This window comes from Rhinolophus hipposideros (genome assembly GCF_964194185.1).
Source record: "Rhinolophus hipposideros genome assembly, chromosome: 5".
In the NCBI taxonomy this organism is placed as follows: Eukaryota; Metazoa; Chordata; class Mammalia; order Chiroptera; family Rhinolophidae; genus Rhinolophus; species Rhinolophus hipposideros.
The window spans coordinates 95297125-95323353 of NC_138051.1; the positions used below are offsets into that span (position 1 = coordinate 95297125).

The 26229-nt window shown below is 50.9% G+C and overlaps 1 protein-coding gene across 5 annotated transcripts in view; it reads left to right on the top strand.

Annotated features, from left to right (window-relative positions):
- Window positions 1-18272, top strand: part of BDKRB2 (bradykinin receptor B2) — a 25508-nt gene extending 7236 nt beyond the window's left edge. The window contains exons 2-5 of one of the 5 annotated variants that reach the window (XM_081048015.1): window positions 9460-9569; window positions 10378-10427; window positions 12328-12435; window positions 15417-18050. In XM_081048015.1, the coding sequence (XP_080904141.1) occupies window positions 12362-12435; window positions 15417-16524 (1182 nt within the window). In that variant the 5' untranslated portion in view covers window positions 9460-9569; window positions 10378-10427; window positions 12328-12361 and the 3' untranslated portion in view covers window positions 16525-18050. Of the gene's footprint in view, window positions 1-9459; window positions 9570-10377; window positions 10428-12322; window positions 12436-15416 lie in introns of all 5 variants that reach the window. The other 4 variants (XM_081048018.1, XM_081048019.1, XM_081048016.1 and 1 more) reach the window with 4 other exon arrangements.
- Window positions 18273-26229: the final 7957 nt, after the last annotated feature.

A 26229-nucleotide genomic window follows, 5' to 3' on the forward strand; every position in this document is an offset into this window, starting at 1 on the left:
ACTACAAAGAATAAAGAAAACACAAAAGCATCCCAGAATGCCAGGCTCAAAGGCAACCACCAACAGGAATAGTTTGGTAGTTTACCTTCCAGAGTTTTCCCTAACCGGGCTGTATATACAATTTAGAACCCAGCTTTCTTCCCGCTTGACATGCTAGCAGACGTATTCTCTCTTTTTTGGTGAACTCTTTGTAGCATTATTTTAGTTCCTTGGTCCTAAACATTTCAGTTTTTCTTATTTTCCTCTTCTAAAAAATGAGGAATATCGCTCTGCATGTAGCTTTTCCTGTCCTGTTGTTTATTTTCAGAAATACCAAGCAAAAAGGAAAGGGTATTTTTTTTTCAGGTCCTTGATTTGCTTTACCAAATTATCCAAAAATTGAATTTTCTGGAGACAGGTCTGGGAGCCATTCAACCTTCCCTGCCTCACCCTATACAGAGGAGACAATCAAACTGCCATCTGCCTGCCTCCCTCAGTCTGTGACTGGCCCACTAAACACTTGCAAACCGGATTGTTTTTTATGTTGTCATGGCTTCGTGGGTTCCTGCAAGAATTGGGGCCAGGCAGCCAGAGGCTGGAGATAGAGGAGTTGCCATGTTATCAGCTGCAGACTCCTGCTAATAGCAATCCCCAAAATTGATTGAGCACTTACTAATAACCAGCACAAGGCACATACAGGAAACTGGGGGGGCGGGGGGGGGGGGGAGGGACCTGGCAGTAGGCTGAGACACAGAACCGTGGCCCCTCCCCACTGTGCCAGGCTTCAGAGCAGAGTGTGGGGAGTGAGCAGCTTGGGCCCGGCCTCTGCTTGAACAGATTCACAGCGGGTCCTGTAGAGCACCTCAGAGACTTTGTTTCTCATCCCCAAATTGTGAAATACAAGGAGACCAGCCAAACTCATGCATGTCAGAAATTCTCCTGGATTCCAGCTCAGGAAGTGGGAATTTTCTACCTGCGTTAGCACCAGAAATTATCAATGCAGGGTCCCTGCACCCCCAGGCAGTGTCTGCGAAGGCCCCAGAGCCCTGGGCCAGGTCAAAAGACCCCAGCTGCCAACCACAGTTCCTCTGCAGGGCTACATAACAGAGAGAGCAGCGTTCTTCTGTTTGCCACCCGCTCCCCCCAACCCTCCACAAGAAGAAGGTAGCCTGGTGGGTCAGATCTGCTTGTCACCTCCCAGCCCTTCCGGCAGCCCTGGCCCCAGGCTGACATTTGACCATCAGGCCACCTCACTGGGACCCCTGAGAAGGGAGCAAACCCTGATGGTGAGGAGCCCCCAGACTCTGGGAAGGCAGCTCCTCAGCTGGGGTGGGGGGATCTGAGCCCTTCCTGAGCCCCAAACTCTAAGCCCTTCCAGGGGGTCTGCCTTATACTCTTGACCACAGTCAATTGGGCTCTTTCTTGGTTCTTTTCATCTCTCTGGTGTCTTTGAGTCTGTGGCCTTTGTTGGATAAATCACCTTGCTGACCCTTGGTGTGTAAAAGAGGCATAACAGACAGGACAGTAGCTTCACCCTTTCTGGAATCCATCTCCCTCCCTCCAGCTCCCCTTCCCTTCGTGTCTCCCTCAATCTCCCATGCCTCTATGGTCCCCTCCTGCAGCTCCCTCTCCTGTATCTCCCCTTCCCATCTCTCCCTCCCTCCAACTCCCCTTCCTTCACAGGGGAGGTTATCCGCATTTTACTAAGAGGCTAGGTCACCTGCCCCTGGTCATCCAGCCAGACAAATCAAGACAGATCCAGGTTTGCCTGGCTCCCGAATCCAGGTATTCATGATGTGAATACCTGTGCTGGGGACTCAGGACCACCTTTTCCTATCCTCTCTGCTTCTCCATCTTGGCAGCTTCCAGACCCATTCCTCTGCAGAACGACTCTAAGAAACATGCTCCCCTCCCTCTCTTTCCTAGAAAAGGTATAACATTGCCAGAACCTGAGCTCTGGAATTCTAAAAGCTGACTCCCTGAATATTAACTGGCTCCACCCACAGCAGAATTAGGCAGTGGTCACATGACTGGGGCAAGGCTTTGACTTGCTGTGGGTTTGACTTGGGCAGACCTGACAGGGTGGGGCTCCTAGAGCCTTTGGGGAGCAGGGCAGGGAGACACTGGGCGGTGCCACGCCTAGTGAAGGGGAACTTGCTAAGATTGACTCATTCTGCCCATCTCCATAAGTCTTTGATTGTCACTGAGAGAGGAGACGAACCCCTGAAAAGGCAGTGTGGCAATCCCATTGCCTCTGCTTGCATGCTTCTCAGAATGGGAAGCTCACTGCTTCCCCATGGCAGCTTATTTCCTCTTTAGGGGCATAGCTACACAAGGGTCTCCAGAATCATCTATTAAAACCCTTACTCTCCCAATGAGAAAATGAAGGTCCAGACATGTCAAGGCATTTATCCAAAGTCACTCCTGCTACTCAGTGATGGAGGCAGAATTAGAACCCAGGGCTCTGATGCCCAGTATACTCCTTCCACCCCTTTGCTATAGATCTCAGACGAGGAAGGGATCTCTGCTGGCTGAGAGGCAGGGAGGACTTCTCAGAGGGTCACATTTGAGATGCTCCTTGAAGGATGGCACTGGGATGTGGCTTGATGTCTCAGTTCTGTCCGTCCTGCCCACATGTCTGTGCTCTTTCCTGCTATACCTTGCACAGATCATGGCAAATAGGGAATAGAAGGTGACTGAGTGAACAAATGAATGGGCAGGAGGGCCACTCCCGGGAGGTGAATGGGCAGTGGCATAGGTTCCTGCAGAGCCAAGGGCACCTTCTGAGGAGCCTTTAGGCCCCAACTAGTACTGTGCACAGAAAGGGACAGAACTCTACCTGCCCCAAATACAGGGTTCTGCACCACTCCTCTTGCACGGGCCGTGGAGCATTGGGCCAGACCCAAACTATTTTGTGCCTCTAAGGACTGCTTTTTCCTCTGCAGCTGGCTCAGAGTCTCCATTTATTGTGTCTTCCTCCCCCTTGTTTTGTAAACCAGGCTGAGTGACAAAAGGTCACAGCACACACTTGCGTGAGGTGAAGGAGCTGGGCCAGCAGCCAGCTTGGTGGAGGCCCCTGGCCAAGTGCCCTCCTCTCCCGCCCCAGCAGAGCCAGTGCCACCCCCCTGCCTCCAGGACCTTCAGGGAGCTGGAGACTGCGGGAGAAATGAGCATTCTTCAGTACATCCAAGCCTGAGCCGGTCTAAGCAACCATTTTTCTGGAAAACACACTCCTTCTGGACCCATAGCCTTCCTTTCTCACGTGGTTTTGACTTTTGTTCTCTTGCAAGGATTTCTGTTTCCTCCCATTACAGATGATTTACATGCTTGGGACAGAAACCCTGGAACATACAAGAAAGTGGAAAGAGGACATCTTTCTTATCACCCCAAGCAGCTGCTCTGAAGGCTTCCTTGGTGGATGTCCCACCACACCCTGGCATGGGCTGCGGGCCAGAGGTTTGGGCTTTAAACACATTCACAATCAGACAACGTTAGAGCACAGTTCTGTCTTCCACACGGAACGGGGGCAGTTGTGGGATAATAAAAAAAAAATAGGAAGGCTGGGTACCAGGATTCCAGAACCCGGATTCAAGGTGGAGCTCTGCCATTGACTGGCTGTTTATCCTGCGAGAATGCCTATTGTCTCTGGACCTCTGTGTCTGCTTCTGTAACTTGAGGGGATCTGGTGCTACAGTATCCAAGGGCCCCTCCCGCCTACTATTCCAGGATCCTCAGGTTAACTCAGGAATAATTTCCAGGGGTGGAGGGAAGAAGGAAGGAGGACTGTGCCTGGTACAAGAATCCCACAGTTCAATTAAGACAGCTCCTTGGGCTCTGTCTCCAGTACCCCCAGACTGTGAGTGGCTCCAGACCCCTGGTTGCCTCTGGCCCAGACCAGACCCTTAAAAAGCCACTCCGGCTAGAGACATGTACTAGAACCTTGGCTCTTCTTGCAGGCTGGCCTCAGTTACCCCCCATGTAAAAGAGAGGGTGGAGGTAGGTTGAATTTTTTCTTTTTAAGCAAACTCTTGCTTCCAATAAAATTTCTTGCAGAGACCTGGCCTAGAGCAGAGAGGAAGGGGACACTGACATTTATGGATTGTTCTATACACTTTCATTCATTAACCTTTGTATCCTCACAACAACCCCTGTAGGTCCTATTAGCATCCCCCTTGGACAGATGAACAAACTGAGGTCCTGAGCAGTTTAGCTGCTTGTCCAAGGTTATGCATAGCTAGTAAGTGCTGGAGCTTGGATTCTGACCTGGTTGGATGTCAGTCATGAAATCCCAGGTCCCTTGTCTTTCAAATCCCTTGGCGACGTATTCAAACACCCAACTCATGCTCTTCCACATTCTCTCTCTCTCTCTTTCTCTCTCTCTCTCTCTCTCTCTCTCTCTCTCTCTCTCTCTCTCTCTCTCTCTCTCACACACACACACACAGACACACACACACACACACCAGCTACTCTGCAGCCTGCCTGCCAAGCTCTTTTCAAACCCCCAAACAAAGTGGCTGGTGTGATTGAGAGATTGAGGTTTCCTGCCTTGGGAAACCCGCAGCACCAAAATGTCCACTGACAGGGTCAGGCACCCGCCATTTCCCAGTCCGGGGCGATCCCCCAGCCACCCCCACGTGGTCAACTGAGCTCCTGTCTGAACTGCTCCTCTGCACAGAGCTTCTTTCCTGGAAGAATGAAGTCACGGCACCCTCCTTAGGCCTGGGACGGCCTACAAACCCACTCAATCCCTGAACTAGTCCATGGAGTTCCCTGTACCAGGCGCCCTTTGCTGGGTAGGAGGTGGTCCGGTGCAAGGGAAATGGCTTGGGGGTTGGACCTGCGTAGACCTGAGTTTGAATCCTGGCCCTGCCTCTGGCTAGCTGTGTGAGCATGAACCGTCTCTGCCTAATTTGCTACGCCTCTGCTTTCTTATCTGAAACATGGGAATAATAATGCATCAACCACACACCGTGGTCTTGAGGATACAAAAGGCAGGGCAAACAGTGAGTTCTTCCATTTCCCTTTGCCTCTACTCTTCAAATGTGTCTGCTGGGGAGAAAAAGAGAAATAACCCTGTCCTCTATCAGTCAGTCAACAATCATTTACTGAGCACCTACTAGGTGTCAGGCACTCAACAGAGAAAGGAAAAGGCAACACAAAAAACTCTAATCAACGTGCCCTAAATAAATGTCTGGAGAAGGAAGAGGGGAAGAGCAGGAAGAGAACTCCCCTGCTCGTGGGAGTTCAACCGGAGAAAAAAAACTAGTAGGAGATGTGTATTAAGAATATTACGATGAGGAATCCGTGATTGTAAGACTGGCTAGGCAAGTCTGAAACCCATCAGGAAGGGCAGGCCAGAACTCTCAGGCATGGACTGACGCTGCTGTTCAGAAGCGGAATTTCTTCTTCTTCTGGAAAGCCAAGGTTCTTCTCTGAAGGCCTTTCAACTGACTGGATCAGGCCCACTCAAATCATCCAGGCTCATTCCCTTACTTAAAGTCACCCGATTATGGACTTTAATCACATCTACAAAGTTCACCCTGGTTAGGGTGAGAGATGGTTAGGTTGAGTAACGGGGGGCTGTAGCCTAGCCAAGATGACACATAAAACTGACCGTCGCAAGGCACACAGGGGAGGCTCCATAGAAGGGTTAATAATTGATCTGGTCTCCACTCCAACAGGCAGAAGGCAGACAAAGGCGTTCAGGTGGGGGCAGGGCCCCGGCAGAGGCAGAGGTGGTGGGGACATAGGAAATGCCTCGGGAACGGCCGTGGGTCAGCGTGGCTGGGGCTCTATGAAGATGAATAACGTAAAGAGGGGTTGGAACAGTTTAATAAATAACAATAAACAAATACAATGCCTTTTTTAAAGGTGCCATTATGACAACCATGGAACAACATGGGAAAATGCCCTTGATTTGACATTCCATGTAAAACCACAGGAGAAATGTGGTCGAATGTGGATATGAAAGGAGCTGTGTCTAAACAGGATAGACTTCTGGGAGATTTTAATATTTTTAAAGGATCTTTACTGTGGTTTTATTATCTTTAAAAACAAAAAGGGAGTTGTTGTTTTTTAGAGGGAGGGAGTGGTGCCGGGATGTCAGATGAAGTTGCTCCTTTATTAAAACTATAAAACCCAATGTGGGGACAAGAAACCAAATCTGCAAACAGAGGAACCTACCCATAACGAGCAAGACAGACCAAAATGAGAGGCGGAGTGACTGAGGGTGCTTATCTGAGAGTCAGGAAAGCACCCGCTGTTGTCTGCTGCAGAAAGCAGGGTGGGTGAGGGGCTGTGCTCCTCGAGGCTCCCTCTACACCCCCCCCCTGTAAATGTTTCCAAATGCTGGAAGGGCCCCCACGTGTATATCTAATGTCTAGGATCCAAACTAGGATCCAATTGGATCCTCTAAGTCAGTTCTCTGCAGGAGTTTCTGGAACACAGCTTGACTTCCCAGAGTCCCATCCTTCCCCCACACACCTCTTTGGCTGGTTTTCAGGGCAAAACAGAAAAGGGCTCCTTGGAAACTCACACTTCTCCCTGGTAGGGAGGCTGAGGCCCGACAGCCTCCCCGCCCAGGATTTGCTTTGGCTTGATGTTTACCTTTGTAAACAGCGTCCTTGCTCAGTAATCACGGAAACCGATTTTAGAGGAAAATATTTATGCTGGGGATGTGTCCCAGGAAGGGTCCTTTTGTGATTCAGGAGACCTCGGTTCTTTCTAGCTCTGGCCTTGATTCTGACTTGCTGGGTGGTCTGAGAGACTTGACTTATTTATGGAGCAAATGGTTTTTAAGAGATTGGATGCACAAAACACAGCAGAGGGTGGAAAAAGGAATGAAGCAGGGTGCTCCCCTGAGGAGACGGAATGTAATGGGACAGACGGACAGACACATGGACACAAGTCTCTCTCTCTCTCTCTCTCTCTCTCTCTCTCTCTCTCTCTCTCTCTCTCACACACACACACACACACACACACACACACACACACACACAGCTATCCCTGAGAAAGGGGACACCAGGAGCATACCCACCCTGGGACGGTGGAGGTGGATAGAACGGGGCAGTCTCAAGGCTTCCCCCGGAACAGCGGGGCAGGGATGTCTCAGAGACATGCTCCTCTCTCCGCCCCGCTGTGGAATCAGTGTCTGAACACTGAACATTTTAGCTGGGTGTGTGAGCAGGAGGGCAGGCCATGCGGAAGGGACTCCCCCTAAATCGGGAACACATTCTGGAACACCTTTACCACACATCGTACATTTGACATGTGCTGACTCATCTGCTCCTCACAGCAGCGCTAGTAAGTGGGGGCTGTTTTTATACGAACCCCCAAATAGGAAGGAGCCCGACAGAGAGGGGCTCAGATCTTGGCGCAGAAGCCTGTAAGCCTAACCGCCAGGTTGGGCCTCTCCGTTAGTGACACAAGTCATTCCACAGGCACAGTTTCTGCCATCTCTGTCACCTCTACAACTACTTCTTCCATCATGACTTACTTTTGAATAATAACGTCATCTCGCCAACATCAATAGAAAATGAGTATCATTTGTCACGAAAAAAATACCTGTAAAATAAATAATAGCAGACTATTGTATTTAATGTTGACTATAAACGCTATTAAAGTCTGGCTAGATTGGGGGCGCCAGCCCAGGCACTGGACCTGCTATCTTTGCTAATGGAGGGATTACAAATACCAGAGAGGAGTGGGGGACACACCAGTCACCTGAGGTTTTCTCCTCGGTGGCCTGATTGGAGCAGTGATTATATGATTCATGCTACTTACCATCCCATCCACAACCATCGCTTTGAGAAACACCACTGGGCTCTAACTAACAAAATACTGACCAGACATGGCTACAAGGTCAGGGCCTCCCACATAAGGCAAAACGTGGCCCTTGAGAAAGCAAGACCCTACACTGGGTGGTGGCCACAGCCTCCAGGGCGCTCGGACATGAATTCTTGGGAAACCAGACGAAAGTGGAATTTACGCCTGACAGCAGTGAGATCCAGTGTTTATGGGATTCTATGAAGGCAAATATTTTTCAAGTAAGTCTTCTTGGACAGAATTCCAAGGCAGACAGAGTACAAGTGAATCAGAGCATTGGGTGTTCCTCCTAAAGCATCAGTTTGAAAAATGAGGGGAAAGACCAGCTCGAAGTCATCTCCTCTCCCACTCCCAGGCTGTGGGGGGCCAGGGTCCGCCCCCTGCTCAGCGGAGGAGGAAGCTGAGTCCCAGGGGGAGAAGGGAACTTGCCCTCCCCAGTGGTGCCAATGCGCCCACCATGCTGCACACCCTCCCCACATTCCTTTAAATAGTTCTCTGACATCTGATGTTATAATCCCAGCATATATTAATCAGGGTCTCAGCAGGAAAGAAAGGGCACATTCAAACTGGGTAACATGAAGAGCATGTTAACAGAGCGTCTGTTTACAGGGTGTTGACAGCAGGTAGGGGCTCTACAAGGGCAGCGGAGCTGGCACAGCAGAGGTCCCACTCCTCCCTCTCTTCCTGCTAGCAAGAGGAGGTGGTCATTACCAGCAAGGCCCAGGGCCCCTGAGAGGAGCTGGGAACTCCCACCAGCCCCAGGCCCAGCCAGCCCCAGGAGGTCCCGAGGAAGGGAGCTGAGAGTCAACGCCAGGTCCTCACTCTCCTTCCTCCCTCAGCCTCCTGCTGGTGCCCCTAGGAGACAAACCCAACGGGAAGGCAGAGAACCCAAGTGTGGTCCCCACCGCAGGCTGCAGGGAAAGGGACCTGGAGCAGCCCCAGGCACCCCCACACAGACGTCCTGCCCCAGGGCACACAGGCATCCAAAGCAGACACAGACAAACAACTAGAGTGCTCCCGGGTCCTTAAACCCTGTTCTCTGGACATCTGGAGGGAGAAAAGCCCTCAACTTTGTTTGGAAATGAGAGCAATGTTTACAGCCATTAGCAAGCAATTAGGATCCAGCTGGGCTGATCTGGCCAGATCTGGGAACACCCAGCGAGGAAAGGCTGGGCTCCTCCTCAGGGTGACTGACCTGGGAGGCCCAGAGTTACCTATGTGGCTGTTGCTGTCCAGATGAAAATAGGAAGGCCTGCCAGGAGGCTGACGTTCCTCAGCCAGAGAGGGAGCCCCATGGGGGCCAGGGGAGCTCATCTGTCTTCCCCACTGAACCTCAGCGCTGGGAAAACACTCAGTAATTGTTGAGAAATGAATGATTCAAACACATGACCTCTGACCCCCGACTGAATTTTCTTTCCTTGGGCCAAGCAGCTCCCCTCCCCAGAAAGGAGATCTGCTAGGTCTTTCTGCCCATCCCCTATCCCCCTCCTTGAAGGATGTGAAGGCCTTTGCTGCTCATTGCATCCATGGAGTTCCAAATCTTGACCTCAGCTCTGCTCAGGTGTTCCTGTAAACCATGAACGGTGTTCATTGAATATGTTCCCTTTCATTTCCTGCTTACCAACTCAGATTTTTCTTTTTCTAATGTGTTCACAGTTCCTGCACAAATTTCCATCGCCTGTCTCCACCTCCCACAACTGAATTAGGAGAGCTGGGCTTCTGGAAGCCCAGTGCTGGTGTTTGCAGAGGAGTGGCTGGAAACAGGGGTAGGCAGACCCGAGGCTATATGCATGTACACACACACTTGCACGCATGCGCCAGCTTTCCACACGACAGGGGCGAGAGGTCACAGGGGATCTTGGAGGGAGTTCCAGGTCTGGGACCAGGAGAAGGGGATTAAGCCCCAGCTCCAGGTCTTGCCAGCAAGACACTGGGACAAGTCACCACACCTCTCTGCACCGTTTCCTCTCTGTAAGGCAGCATATGCCCACCACCCCGGGAGGGAGTGCAGTGAAACTGAAGAGTGGCAGAGAAAGATTTTGTCCTTGGAAGCCCCACTGGGCAGAAAGGTTTACACCTTTCACCTGGGGCACAGTCCAGCTCAGAACCTGAGAGCACACTGCAGTGGTAACCACTACAATGGATTGGAAATTGTGGGGACAAAGCCCCAAAAAGCAGTTTCCAGGCTCTCAGCCTCACGTGGAAAGGTGCTGGCTCGCGTAGTAAATGGCCATCAACTGTGATCAGATGGCCATCAGCTGTGGCTAGTTGGCCGTCAGCTGTAACCAGTGAGCCATTGGCCACTAATATAACTGCTGTGGCTACGCTAGCAGAAAGAAATGGGGGCTAGCAAGAGCGGATTGCAGAGAGGTGGATACCGCCGATGAGAATATAGTGGTATGACTCCCCTACTTATGGCTCCGTGGGTGTTCCTTTTTGGCCTCACCATGTCCTGCGTTCTTGTGTGGGGAGTGGGAGCAGAGACCCTGCCGGACGCCCCGCAGGATAAATGGCGCAGCGAGCATGGTCCCCTGCGTGACAGAAATATTCATCTGTACCTGTCTCCTTCATTAGGCTCTAAGCTCCTAGAAGTCCTGTGTCAAACTCTTCTCCATCCCATCAAGGTGAGCCTGTCCTCCAGCGCAGACCCCTCCCACGAGCTCCAAACCCATGCTGGGCCCAGCCGCTACTTACGCTACTTACGCCCCACCTACAAGTCTCAAAAATACCTCAGACTTACTGGTTCAAGTCTTAATATGTGATCCTGTCTCTCCAAGTCAACTCTCTCCCTTTCTCCCTTCATAGGAAACAGCAGTACCTGGGGGGCGGGGGGAGTCTGTGACACCTTCCTCACCCTCCTCCCCAACCCCTCTCTCTAATCACCTCTGGAATTCATTCTCTCCAGTCCAGTGCCCTAGACTAATGGGCACACCTGCTAAATGGACTTCCTTCTTCCACTCTGCCCCACACCTCCCCACTCACCGTAATCCCATCTCCCCCAGCAGCCACCAGGGCCTAACACACATTCACACCAAGCTTCCTCCTGTCTCAGGGCCTTTGCACCTGCTGCTCCTTCTGCCCAGACACCCTCTTCTCTACCACCATCCTTTCACCCAGTTGACTCCCACTCAGCCCCTCCCCCAGGCTGCTTTAGGACCCCACGTTCTAGGCGATCATTTTATTTCATAGCATGTATATCCATTTTCTTCTGTGTTTTTTTTTTTGCAAGATATCTTTTTTTAAAAAAATTTATTTATTGGGGTGACAGTTGTTAGTAAAGTTACATAGATTTTAGGTGTACAATTTTGTATTACATCATCTATAAATCCCATTGTGTGTTCACCACCCAGAGTCAGTTCTCCTTCCATCACCATATATTTGATCCCCCTTACCCTCATCTCCCACCCCCACCCCCCTTACCCTCTGGTAACCACTAAACTATTGTCTGTGTCTATGAGTTTTTCTTTCTCATTTGTTTGTCTTGTTCTTTTGTTGTTTTTGGTTTATATACCACATATCAGTGAAATCATAGGGTTCTCTGCTTTTTCTGTCTGACTTATTTCGCTTAGCATTATACTCTCAAGATCCATCCATGTTGTCACAAATGCTCCTATATCATCTTTCCTTAACGCCGAATAGTATTCCATTGTGTATATGTACCACAACTTCTTTATTCATTCATCTATCGAAGGACATTTTGGTTGTTTCCATGTCTTGGCCACCGTAAACAAAGCTGCAATGAACATTGGAGCACACGTGTCTTTATGGATAAATGTTTTCAGATTTTTTGGGTAGATACCCAGGAGTGGGATTGCTGGGTCATATGGTAATCCTATTCATAATTTTTTGAGGAACGTCCACACTGCCTTCCATAGCGGCTGCACCAGTCTGCATTCCCACCAACAGTGTATGAGAGTTCCTTTTTCTCCACAGCCTCTCCAACACTTGTTACTATTTGTCTTGTTGATGATAGCCATTCTGACTGGGGTGAGGTGATATCTCATTGTGGTTTTCATTTGCATTTCTCTGATGATTAATGATGTTGAACATTTTTTCATATGTTTATTTGCCATTTGTATGTCCTCTTTGGAAAAATGTCTCTTCAGGTGCTCTGCCCATTTTTCAGTTGGGTTGTTTTTTTGTTGTTGAGTTTCATGAGTTCCTTGTATATTTTGGATATGAGCCCCTTATCGGAGGCACTGTTTGCAAAAATCTCCTCCCATTCAGTTAGTTGCCTCTTTATTTTATCGATGGTTTCTTTTGTTGTACAGAAGCTTTTAAGTTTCCGTTTTCAATTATTGAGTGAATAGTCATGTCTGGCTTCTCCATTAGACTATAAGCTCCTGGAGGACAGACGCTGTGGCTGTCCTCACCACTATGTCCCCTGCACCCAGTATATGGTAGATGCTTAATAAATACGTGTTAAATGAAGGACTCCATTTTCCTTGCCTAGGGGAGAATGCCTGTGTGTCGTGGTCCCCCCAGTCTGCCATCTAACCATCTTTTCTCTTCCCGTCAGCCCAGGTGAGGCCTCACTCACATCCCATCCTGAGTCCAAATGTTCTCTGCCTGGAAGAGACCAATGTTCCTGTCTGTTCATGAGGACCCAGTGCCCACCATGGCTTCCTTCAGGTGAGTCAAAGAGAGTCCACGATTTACCATTTATGGAGGGTGGGAAAACTACCTGGAGAACACCCAGGAGTGTGCAACCTGCATCTCCCAGACAACAGTTGAAGAAAAAGGCAATGCTAAAACCGAAGATAATACTTGTCACGGGCTGGTACGGCCAGTGTTCAAATCACCGTAGGCCTGTGCGGGGCACAGAGGGTGGGTTGTTCTATGGGGTTTGCAAGAGGGCTGTGCAGGAGGGGAAGGACACATGTGAGCTATCCTGGACAAACTTGGAAATGAAGAGAGTGAAACTCTGAAGTCAACACCCAAGGAATCAGACAGAGAGATGCCAGGTTGCTATGGAGACAGGATGTCAGCAACACATGGCTGATATCTGGTGGAAGGCCAGGACACTCTAAAGAGAGGATGTGGGGGGTACTGATCTCTAGTGGAAGCAAAGGAAGGAGAGGGTCAGTTCTGAGGGGAGCAGTGTTGCCAAAACAAAGACGGGAGGGCACCAATCTGGCTTGCCGGTCCTGTGGTGGGTAGTGCCTAAGATGCAGATAACCAGATGGCCCTCAGCCGAGCCAGAGGGCTCCAGCCCTATAACTCCCAATTATGCCCTTCCCAGGCCTCCTTCTGATGGGTCCTGTGGCTCCTCAGAGCCAGCCAAGGGTCAGGTGCCATCCTGTCGGCTAGGGTCTGCCTTGCTGGGAAGTTAACAAGCAGCCTCTGATAGGATATTTCAGTCTCTGGAGAGCTAGACCATGAGAGACCACTCCCAAGTTCTGGGACACTGAGGAAATAGGTTTCTGTAGCTGCAGAAACGGGGCCAAAGTCTGGACGATGGGGGACTGTCCAAGGGAGCTCTGACCTTCAGAGGGCTCTGCAGAGAAGCCTGCCTAGTTGCACGGGTCAGGAATTTCGGGCCCTGTGGGGACCTTGTCCCTGCTCTATGATGTGTGGGGCCTCAGCTGGAAGACTCAGAGGCTGGGTACAGAATCACCAAGGTGAAGCTGGTCCCCTCACGAGGTTGAATGTCCTCAAAGTGGTGGCTGGTCTCCCACAGAGAGAGCAACCCAAGAGTCTGAGGAGGCAGCTGCAACGTTTCATGACCTAGTCTCAGAAGTCACACACTGTCACTGCCACCATGGGGCAAACAAGTCACTCAGTCGGCTACATTCACTGGAAGAGGAATTAGACTCCACCTTTGGAAGGGAGGAGTAGCAACACATTTTTGGCCATATCGAAACCACCATTGCACCAGAAGAATCTTTCCAGAGCATATTTTGTACCCCATCACTCGCTCCTTAAATCCCTCAGGGGCAAAGCCTCACTTTCTTAGCATTCAGTGGTGACTGTCCTTATTCCCTTATTCAGCTGCATCTCTTGCTACTTCCCACCTCCCTGTCTAGCGCCTAATCTGCCCTCCAGAACATGTCCCACCCCCACCTCTGGCACTTATCACATGCTGGGCCACATTTGCTGGGAATTCAGGCAAGGCAGGGGACACACGGTATTCCCCTCTGGGTCGCTACAGCCAGGGTGGAGCTCAACACAGAGAAGATACTCAAGACACATTTAAAGGACAAATACACTGATGAATGAGTTCACCACAGGTTCAGTCTGGCCCCTCAAAGTCAGCCAGCTGCCACAAGAAGCAGAGGGGTTTTTCCTGGGAAATTCCAGAGGCAATCAGCAGGTCTTTTGCATCATTCATTGCTCAGTTTCTTGCCCTGAGCCTGCTCAAGAGTCAACCACCCAGGAAGAGCCCCTCTACCCCCACCTTCTCTTGCACTAGGAAAACACTTTGTTAATCTCGCCCTCAGGGTTGTATTTTCAGCTTTTCAATGTGTCTTCATATCCACTCGTTCATCTGAACCTTGCCACAGCCATGAAAAGCAAAGTAAACAAAAGGGAAGCTCAGAAAGGTCAAGCGATTTGCCCAAGACCACCCAGCTAGGATTGGAACCCATGTCTGCTTAAAAGCTCCATGCCATTTTGCTGAAGGCAGAGATGAATCAGCCTCCATAGCAACACTTCTAGAAAGTGAACTGCCCTGTGGTCTGTCACCCAAGAGTGAAAAAGGAGCCAGTGGGTTCATGATGAAATCACCAAAACAGGAGCAAGAACCTGCAACAACTGTTGCTGGAGTTTTCACATGGGTTCTTTCAATAGGTTCACAAAAAAAGATAACTATTAATGTTTATTGAACTAAGTGCAGTGCTTGGGGCTTTCTGCACATTCTTCAGCTTCCCACCACAACCCTGTGAAGTAGATTTAGTTATTCCCATTTTACAAGGTAGGTCACTGAGATTCAGAGAGGTTAATTACCTTAGCCATGGTCACACAGCTAAAGAATGAGCCAGGATTTGAACCCAGGAGAACAGTCTGGGTTCCCTGCCCTTCCTCTCTGTTACACAACCTCTGATCATTATCAATGCTTTACTAATGGTGGATACATAACCATGATGCTATCCTGTACCAAAAAGAGAAAGGGTGTGGGCCGGGGTCTCATAGCCAGGCTGCAATCTCCCCGTCTGACACGATGAGTTATTTTTCTCTTCTAATAAATTAATCACCTATGGCCAGGCCATGAGAAGCTAAAAGATGACCAGCTCCCATGGAAGGGGCCCAAGTGATAAGGAAGGAATGTGCTATGTATCTGCCCAATATGGAAGCTTCAAGGAGGTCCAGGGTCCAAGAGTCATGATAGTTAGTGCTGGTGATGGATGCTGGCCAAGGAAACGTCCCAGTGGAGCCACGAGGCAGGAATGGGAGCTCTCAGTTTAGGCCTAAGGAGCAGAGGTGCCCCCGCAAGACCGCGGCAATCGGGTGTACCTGAACTGCGTCTCTGAGCACATCTGCAGAAACAGCCCGAGCTGCACCCTGACTTCGCCTCCTGGAAGCTGTTCTCTGATCCCCCCCTCCTTCCGCATCAGCTGCTTCTCCTTCCTCTTGCGACCTTGAGGTGTAACAGCCTCTTTTCCACTTCCTTTCAGCGCTGAAATGCTCAACATCACCTCGCAAGTCCTCCCGAATCTCAACGGGACCCCTTCGCAGAGCAGCAGCTGCGTCCACTCCGAGTTGTGGGGCTGGCTCAACACCATCCAGGCGCCCTTCCTTTGGGTTCTGTTCGTGCTGGCGGCCCTGGAGAACATCTTCGTGCTCAGCGTCTTCTGCCTGCACAAGAACAGCTGCACCGTGGCGGAGATCTACCTGGGCAACCTGGCGGTGGCCGACCTCATCCTGGCCTGCGGGCTGCCCTTCTGGGCCATCACCATCGCCAACAACTTCGACTGGGTCTTCGGGGAGGTCCTGTGCCGCATGGTGAATACCATGCTCTACATGAACCTGTATAGCAGCATCTGCTTCTTGATGCTGGTGAGCATTGACCGCTACCTGGCCCTGGTGAAAACCATGTCCGTGGGCCGGATGCGCGGCGTGCGCTGGGCCAAACTCTACAGCCTGGTGATCTGGGGGTGCACGCTGCTCCTGAGCTCGCCCATGCTGGCTTTCCGGACCCTGGAGGAGTACGGAGCCGAGGGCTACAATGTCACCGCGTGCGTCATCACCTACCCGACCCGCACCTGGGAGGTGTTCACCAACATCCTCCTGAACTGCGTGGGCTTCCTCCTGCCCCTGAGCGTCATCACCTTCTGCACCGTGCAGATCCTGCAGGTGCTCCGCAACAACGAGATGCAGAAGTTCAAGGAGATCCAGACGGAGCGGAAGGCCACCGTGCTGGTGCTGGCCGTGCTGCTGCTGTTCGTGGTGTGCTGGCTGCCCTTCCAGGTCAGCACCTTCCTGGACACCCTGCTGCGTCTGGGCGTCCTCTCCAGCTGCTGGGAGGAGCACGTCATCGACGTGCTCACGCAGGTCTCCTCCTACGTGGCCTACAGCAACAGCTGCCTCAACCCACTGGTGTACGTGATCGTGGGCAAGCGCTTCCGCAAGAAGTCACGCGAGGTGTACTGGCGACTGTGCCAGAAAGGGGGCTGCAGGGCAAAGCCCAGCCAGATGGAGAGCTCCATGGGCACACTGCGGACCTCCATCTCCGTGGAACGCCAGATTCCCAAACTGCCACGGTGGGTGGGGAGCAGCCAGTGAGCAGATGCCAGCAGGTCTGTGGCTGACGTGCGTGAGGGGCGATAGACTGTTGCTCTTCTGGATGTGCCCAGCAAGGCGTGGACGGCATCCCACGTGGGACCTTGGGCACTGAGTCACTGTCTCCGATAAACACAGGAGCGTGATTCCTGCCCTTCCCAGGTTGCAGGGAGCATAGCTGTGGGGAAGGAGAGGCCCCGAGCACAGCCACGGGCTCCATGAACACGGCAGCATCATTGTTCTTATTTGCTGCCACCCCTGGGCCCATCTGCTCCTTCCCAGGAGCAGAGGGGACCTGGGGGCAGGAATAAGGGCCACTGAGCTTCCCTCCCACGTGGTGTCCCACCGTGCTGCAGCTCGCCAGCTGTGGTGCAATGGCTGAGTGCACACAGGGTGCCTGGCTGAATGGTCGCCTTGGATTTCTTTAACCCACTCGGCTAGGAATTCGGAGGATGACTTCTCAGATTCAGGAAGGTGAAGCTCTGAGGGTCCCTGATGAGAACCCAAAGATCAGGGCTGTGTCGCTCCCCTCACCAATGCACAAGGCAGTTTGTGCTGAAGAAGCATGTTGTAAGCTCTTATCTGGCACTTGCTGTATGCGTAGCATTGAGCACTGAGGGTAAAAGGGAAGAAAGACAAAGTGCAATCTCCCCCTTGAAGTAAACTGCAAACTCCCGTGGGGATGACTGAGCACTTGAAACCACCACAAGGCTGTTCTAGACAGAGGCAGCCAAGCAAAGCCTTTGTGCGGGGAGGAGCCTGCCGCCCCCGCTCCGCCCATAACCATCATCACCTTGAACCTGCCTCAGTTTCTTCCTCTGTAACCTGAGGCTGTGCGGATTGATTAAAGGAAGTAACCGACACAGAAGTACTTTGAAAAACAAAAGGTGCTATGTAAATGTGAGGCATTATTACACACACACACACACACACACACACACACACACACACACACACACGGACCCTGGAGGACCAGGAAGGTTTGGCTGGCAAAGAACCCGGAAATTCTAACTGATCCAGCTCCAGATTTTAAAACAAAAAAGGTCAAAAAGATCCCCTCCCCGTTCCAGCCTTTTTTTTTTTTTTTTTTTTTTACCACCAACCACACTCCTCTGCCTCGATAAGGGTACACACTGGTAGCCGGAGAAAGAAAGGGGGACCATTGGGTATTAGGATGGAGCTAAAGCCCACACATATTGTGAGTGGGGGAAAAAAGGAAACTGTGCTGTCATGTGTGGCCCTCATTCGTCAGCGGGTGCGTGGTGGTCTGAGATCTTCTACAAGCTGAGCTGTGTCACAGCCCCGGGCTCCTAACGGTCATTTCTGCGTCCACTGTGGTCTGCAGAGCTGTCAGTCTGCGGGAGGGGAGCCACCTTGGGGGTTGTGTGGATACCTCCATAAAGAATGTCTGTCCCGTGAAAGCCCCAAAGCGCTGTTACACTGTAAAGAGGGAGCATTTCACATACAGTGAGAGGTGGACGTAAACATGTGTCTTTTCTGTACAGCATAATAAATGGATGCGGAGTCTTTGCATGGCTCTTTCTTGTGTCACAACTCTTGAAACCCTCAGTTTCTTCGGGGACACCGCTTTAGGGTTTTCCATTTATTTGTGTTGCACCTATTTTAGGGCTTGTGTCCTGTAGCTCGGGAGTGTGCAAGCGTTTACAATTGTGTATCCCTCTAAGTAAAAGAATTTTGATTATAGATATCCAATATGTACACTTATCAACATGCATTAAAATGTACGCTCTAAAATATACTAAATGAGAAATTCAAGAAAATTGAATAGGGTTTAAATATTTCCTGCATCCTACACTCCCCCAATTGTAGCTCATTGCCAAGCTCCCATCAGGTGCCCGTGAGGCCCCATGAGGGAAGGCAGTGATCTATCTTCATTCCGACAGTGTAGACTGATTGGGTCCCTGCCATTTGACCTCCCCTTCAAATCAGGAGAGTCCAGATGAACAGGTGGCCACCACTGCTTGAATACTGCCAGTGATTGGGAACTCATTACCCATTCCTTTTTGGGACCCCTTCATTATTCACGTATTCATTCCTTCACTCATTCATTAAATAAAACTTATGTTCTGTGTCTACAGAAATGGCACGGCTCCATCTACACAGCCATCCATTCATGGCAGAAACCTGGGCTCACCGTTGAATGCATCCTTTCCTTCACCCCTTCCACCTCAGGGATCAGCAGCTCTTCTAGATTCCACCTAAGTGTTTCCTGGATCTAGCTTCTTTTCCTATGAAGTCTAACCATCATCTCTTATTGTTCTCCCCACCTCTGATATTAGCCACCACCATCTCCCAATTTAGACTTCACTCCGCAGCCAATGATGTCTTTAAAGAATGCCAATACAATTCTTGGGAGGCTATAAATGTAAAAAACAAACAAACAAACAAACAGAGTTTAGGAGCCAAGACTTTGGGACCAGGCAGACCTGGATTCCAGTTCTAGTTTTGGCTCAGGTCCTTCTTTGTTCTGTGGTCTTGGGAATCTCGCTCATCCTTTCTGAGTCCGGATTTCCGTCTGTAAAATGGGAATACTAATGGCATCTACCTGAAAGAACTGCTAACAGGATTAGTGTATGAACGTGTTTGGCACAGTGTCTGCTACACAGTTGGCACTCAACGTGTGTGAGCTGTCATGACGGTGGTGATGATGGTAGTGATGGCTGTGATGAATGTGACGGTGAGGGTGACGACACTCTCTAACAGGAAACCCTTAAGGAGTGTTCCACCACTCTTGGGATAAAGTGCCACATCTATAATGTGGCTTGCAAGGCCCATCATGAGCAGGCCCCTGTCTCATTCGCACTCTGTACTTCCTGGTTCATTCTCTATCCTCCAGCCGTACTGGACACAAATGCCTGGACTGAGTCCAGCACATATTCCAATCCCCTCCCAGTGTCCACACTTCCCACCCAGCCTGCACCCCTCACCAATGGCCCTGAGCTCAGAGAAAGTTGCCCACAAATGCCCCGGGGATCTCACTCATCCGAGGGACTTTGTTCCCAGACGTGAGCATGACTTGAGGAAGTCTGCAGTCTAGAGGGAAGCCACCTGGCTGGGAATCTGAGCTGGGCTTTCAGCAGGTGGAAAGGAGCTGGGAGAGCCTCCCTCCCACCTCCTCCCACCCCAGCCAGGCAACATAAGCGGCCCCTCAACTCCTGACCCTCCTTGGCCCCAGGAAGCTAGTGCAGTGAGGAGAAGCCCAGGTGGGCGTCTGGTAGATTCAGAACTGAGAAATGGGTCCAGCTCCTGAGTCCACCCCGGCCGGAGCAGGTGAGAGCCTAGTGCAGAGGTGCAAACTGAATGCAGGTGACCCGACGAGAACGAGCTAATGATGATGGACACCCTTGATTTCCGAAGACTTGAGAGCAGTCTCTATGAATCAGAAGGTGAAGTCTCTATTTGTAACCCCAGCAATGTGCTCTGCTGTCTCCTTGTTACTCAAGCCCTGAGCCATTGCAGATCCTCACACAGCTCTGACCGCTTGCCAAGCCCGGGAGGAAGTGGGGGTCAGAGATGAGCAAGGAGGGAGGTCATGGTTCAGCCAGCAGCGACTGAAAGTTTAATGGTTAGTTTGTGGGGTTTTGGCTGAGGTCAAAGGGGGCCCCCTCAAAGTGTCTCACGCTCGGCTGCACTCTTTTACCCTTGATCCTCACCCCCACTCAGGTGGGCAGGTGCTTGTATCAGCACCAGTGAATGACGTGGAAACTGAGGCCCAGAGAGGGAAGTAACTACAGTCACACCGTTCTTCCGAAGGGTGCTCTGGAAGCCCACCTATTCTCTGTGAGTTTGTGCCTTCACAGAGGGAGGCAAACCCTGTTCCCTAGAAAACCCTCAAGGGGCTTTCCTGCAGGAAGAGCTTCTGAGCCTGGGCTTGGGCTGTTTCTGCCCCAATCAACAGACTTTGCATTTTCAGACCTGCTTCCTGCAGAACCACCTCCCCAGAAGCTGGTGGCTGACACTTTACACCGAGTTTTTTTTTTTAAGTAACCACTAATGACGATATAATTCACATAGAGTTCACCCATTTTGGTGGCGTTCAGTGTATTCACAGAGCTGTGCAGCCATCACTGCTGCCTGCTTCCAGGACACATTCCTCACTCCAAAATGAAATCCCACAGCCATTAGCAGTCACTTCTCATTCCTCTCTCCCCACAGCCTCGGGTACCACTCACCTTCCTGTCTCTAGATTTGCCTGTTCTGAACATTTTATATAGATGGAATCTATATGTTCTGGACTCCTTCCTCCATGCTGAGTCACCCTGCACGGCCCCCTCAGCAGGCCAGCAATGGACGCCTGTTTCCTCTCTCCAGTCCTGGCCAAGACAGAGAAGAGCTATGGAAGCCCTCCTTGTGGTGACGCTGTCACTGTCTTCCACAACAGCAGAATGACAAGACCAGAACAGCTACCGCTGGCTGCTGACCCAGGACCAGCTACATCACCACATCACATCAAATCTGAGAAGAGGCCCACTTTACAGATTAGGAAACCGAGGCTCCATGAGATGGAATAGAAAATGGTCCGAGTTCACCCAGCTCGACAGTGATGGAGCTGGGATTTAAACCCTGGCAAGGTGGCTCTGGGGCCCAGACCTGCCCACTGTGACTTCTGAACCAGATCGTAAGGACCTGGGTCTTACTCTGGAATCAGATTTTCTCACAAAATACCTGTCCACCAGGAGGGGGACAAAGCAGTGAGACATCCTGACTGTGCAATGGCCTTTTGGGGTTGTCTGACCTCTCAACCTTAGGCTGCATAATGGAAGAACAGAACCTCTCATTCTGAGAACTGGGCATCTCCCATCAGAACCCCTATCCCATTAGTTGCCCAAATTCTTTCTCTTCCACTCAGTCCTGACATTGTTTTCTTCTAGCGCTGTAGGGCTCACCTTCCAATTTTTAAGCTATTTTGGTCCTGTTATTTACTTCCACAGAGTTTCAAAAAACAACAACAAACAACCAAGCAACCAAACAACAACAACAACAAAGGCTCCTGAGCGGTGAAATACGTAAGTCTGAGAAATGCCACTACTCCATCTTCCTGTGGCCTTCACCTTGCACAGACACATACTAAAGGCCCTGAGAAGTCCTGCAGGAAAGAGGCCTGCTCCACTCTGCTTTGTCTAACCCGGGGTCTCCCGGACTTGATTGGCACAGAACCAGTTTTTCACTGGCTGTGCCCTCAGACCCTTCTTGCCCAGCACCTCCTTCTCTACCTGAAGCTTAAATGTTGGAGTTGCTCAGGCTTCAATCCTAAACCCTCTTCTCATCTCTCTGCTGGGTCTCCCGCTAACTACTCCCAGCCAGGATCATGGCTCTGAATACCATCTGTGATAGTGAGTCTTATGTGTCAACTTGGCTGGGCTCCAGTTCCCCGCTATTTAATGAAACACGAATCTAGTTGTCGCTGTGAAGGCCTTTTGTAGGTGTGGTGAACATCTACCATCAGTGAGAGAGACAGACAGACAGACAGAGTCCTGTCTAACACATATCTCTGGAGAGCCCTGTCTAATACATATCAAGGCCAACAACTCTGAAATGTTAGTCCTCTTCTGACGAATCTTGTCATCTAAATGCCTACTACCACTAGAGAACCCCATTTAGGAATTTCACAGGACCTCCAACTGAAGTCTGAAACCAATCTCTCTGATTCTCTCTCCAAAGAAACCGATTTCCTTTTCATCTTCCCATCTCAGTAAACGCTACCACTCAGTTGCTTCGGTTGGAAGAAGCCTATAAAACCTTTGACTCCTCCCTCTTCCCCTCTTCCCACGTGCCACACCCACCAGGTACTCCTGGCTCCAGCTCCAAACGACATGTCAATTCCTCTGCACCCCCATGTCCTCTCCCAGTATTAAACCCTTCCAATCCATTTGCCGCCCAAGACCTAGGGTGATTTTTTTCAAATGCTTAAAAGCCTTCGGCGGCTTCCCATTTCTGTGGGTGCGGCAATGCACCACCCAGAGGCTCCTTCAGGAAAGAAGGCCTTACAACCTCAGCTTCCAGGAACGCTGCAGGCAGACGGTGATCAGCTGAGAGAACTGATTTGCCCCAGCTCACGCCCCTTGCCAGGTCATCCTGCATCTGATGACCGAGGGAAGGAGGGGAGCCCAGCTGTCCAACTCGGACAGCTTTGAAGGGTCATCCCTCCTGAGAATTTCCCCAGATCTGCTGAGGCTTCTCTTAAGACTGCCCTTTCTCCCTTTGCCCAGTCCTTCCTTCCCTTCGTTTTCACGGGTACTGCCCCCCTCAGGTCTCCAGCAGCCTGCAATACCATTGGACCTAGAAAACTCCAAGCTCCTTCCACTGCCCTCCCGGGCTCTGTCTGAGCTGGCCCCTGCCCTGCGTACACTTCCTCTCCAGCTCTTTACCCACCACACTCCTTTGGCTCTTGCTTCTTCAGTTCCTCGAGCATGCGAAGCTGTCACAGCCTCTGCTTATGCTGGGACCTTTGCTTATGCTGTCCCCTCTGCCTGCACTGAGCTCCTGCTCTACAACTGGTTTCTTCTCATACTCCAGATTTTCTCCTGCCTCCCTGACCTCCCTGAGTATGAATCCGCACACCCATTCTGTTTCTTCATGGAACTCACTCCAATTACAATTATATGTGGTTTTCTCTGTTTGCTTCTCTGACTCTGCCACATGTCTGTAGCCTCCAGGAGGGCTGGGACAGTCAAGGGTGACCCCAAGTCTTTAAGAAGAGGTGAAAATTATCTTCAGCTTTTCAGTTCCCCTGTACCCAGAGTTTTGCAGCTCATAGAAGCACTCTCGGTCAAGGGGACCAATATAATTTATGTTAAAGATAAATGCTCACGGCATCAATTCCATCTGTGAATTCCTGGTTTCTAACTTTTTCCATGTCCCAATTTTTTTGCTGTATACATAGACTTATTAGGCATCTAGGCTGACTGAAAAATGACGTAAGAGGTTTTCCACAGAGACACTTTCTGCCAGATTATATGTCTGCCATGCACGTATTTTATTTGATCTTTACAACAACTCTCAAAGTGAGCAGGGCACAATCCCAGAAGAGGACACTGAGGGTCAGAGTGTTCCTAGGATGGCCTGGGTCCACCAGCTCTCTTCCTGAGTATCTCAGAGGCGAACTGGCTCCCTCCATCTGTACCCATGTTCTCAGAGAATGCCTCACTTCTGCCTGAAACTGTTTAATTCTCTCCTGCACCAAACCCAGGGCCTTTGGGAGCACACCTACACAAACCCCGAGCTCTGTTAGCTCATGGGGCTCTCATGACTCCCCTAAGAGGAAGCTCTAGTGAGCCCCACTGCCCAGGTGAGAAAGTACTCATCTCCCACAGCAAGGCCGACGTGGGGAAGGAGAATTTTACATGGAGTTTTCAATCTCCTGGTCTGTGGCGCAGGGGAGCTTTTTCTGCTGAGTGGTCAGTGGCCAGAGCCCTTCTCTTAGTTTAAATGGCCATCAACTCAGGCAAGGGAAGCTTCTGCAGCTGCCTATATGCCCAGGACACACTCAGGTTGGCAACTGTCACCCTGCAGATTCACAGGTGTTTGTGCTTTGTTAAACATACGTTTAGGATTTTATTTTTATCCTCCTCACATCCTGACACCGTACTCTCTTCCTATCTATTTCTGACCCTTGGTGGGACATGCTGCATACTCTCTATGGTGGCGTTTGTACACTTGGCTGCCATGTTTGCTTGCTCACCTGCCTCGTCCACCAGCACGTGAGCAGCGCCAGGGCGACACTGAGCCTTCCCCTCACGCCCGGGCACCCAGCACTCACCTAGCACTACACAGGTGCTCCCGACACATTTGCAGAATTGAAGGATGAACACTCAGACCTGTGTTCGTGGAGAGGCAGAGAGTGACAGCAGGACTTGCATGATGGGTGGGCATTAAGCAGGGGGAGAAGAGCGGGGAGGTCCGTTCTAGCAAATACTCCTAGCAAGGAGAGTCTGGATGCATTAGGAGCCCATGAGCCACCCCTCTCAGCGGAGTGAGCAGGAGACCCAGGGTGGAGAGTGGCTCTGGTATCACAGCAAGACCGTGGACGAGTCTGTGAATTCTAAGGGGTTGGGCTGTTGTCCTATGAAGTGACAACATCCAAGTGCTTCTAGAATGTTCTTTAGCATGAGGAGAGACTGCAGGAAAAGAATCAGAGCACCAAGAGCTAGGTCTGAAGGGCTCTGTTGTAGACTTATTATTGCGGGAGTGTCTAGAACCTAAGATAAGAAGGAAGCATTGGATAAGGGAAAAGTGCACTGACCGGACCCCCAGCAGAAAGCTGCCAATAACAGACGCCACGTGTTATAGGAACTAGAAGGCACCCAGAAGATGGCTAGCATCCAGATGTTACTTGAGGATGTGCTAAATGACATATATTGCTGGATGTGACTGAAAAGGAGAGGTGACAAAGTGACTCCACCATTTAGCAACTGGAGAAGTAGCAAGTGATCCTGTAGTCACAGTGGGACGTGGGACCTGTGTGTTCCCAGGGTCCTCAAAGTCCAGCTGACCTTCCCTTGACTGTGCACCGAGCATAGTTCGAGCCCACCTGTACCTGGGGAAATCCAGGCTGTCCAGAGTCCCCCTGCATCATCATCAAGGACAATCCCCGGGAAGTTTGGCCTGTCCCCCTCAGCTGGCCAGGCTGGCCTCTATTTCTCGACGGCAGCCCTGTGTCCTCCACTGACCGCCTCTTGGTGCTTTATAATAGTCTGTGCTGTTGTGTTTTCCTTACATGTTTTCCCCCAAGTGCCCCAGTGCCCAGGGGACTGTCATCAAGTGCAACTCACAGCAGATCTCTCAGTTCTCACTCTAAGCCTCCTCCCATCTTCTCCATGTTACAGGGGCCTGTTGACCCTTCACAGACTTGGGGTTCCCTCACTCTGCCCTCAGCCCCCAGAATGCAGGCTCCCACCCGCCCCTCAGTCCCAGAGGCACGGGGAGTCCCTCTCCACCCTTGGACCAAGCACCAGTGGGAACATGCATTTTCTTAATCATCTGCATTATTTTCCATTCCACCCACGGGGTGGGGCCCCCCACGGCCTTGGCAAGGCTGCCACGGAGTCATTTCCCAAAGTGCGGCTGACTCAGCCATCACTAGTGGCATGTGGAGTACCGACAGTCCCTGCCACATGGCCCTGCCTTGCTGTCCATCCTCCACAAGGCAAAGCCCACATCGGGCCTGTACACCCCACCTCCCGGCCCAGCTGGTCTCCTGATCTCCTGTGAGAGAACATGTGCTCAGGCAGAAAGAGGAAAGACATCACCTAAGAGCAGTACTTCTCAGAAATACTGAAGTTTACAGAAGTTTACAGTCCAGTGTAAACTCATATGAAGGGAGAGGAGCCAACCGCTTTCTGCAAAGAGGGGGCGTAGGGGCAGAGAGGGGTATGGCTGTCAAGACCTGGATTTACAGTGCTAACTGGAATTTGGAAACTTTCTCTGGTTAAAATCTACCCTAAAATGATGGCAGGCGCTCACCTCACATCGCGAGACTAAAAAAGTCCCAGGTCTCTCCTGACTAGAAGGGACCTTCCCCCCGAGATAAATTCCAGCTTCCTCCCTAAATCACACATCTGCTGCTGATCCTTCAAGCATTATTTTTGCCCCCTGCTTCCACAATTTTAAGATGTGCAGCGACAGGAGGATACTGCTAGAAAACGTAAAATGTGCCACCGAAGTGTTCAGTGACATAGTAAGGAGGCC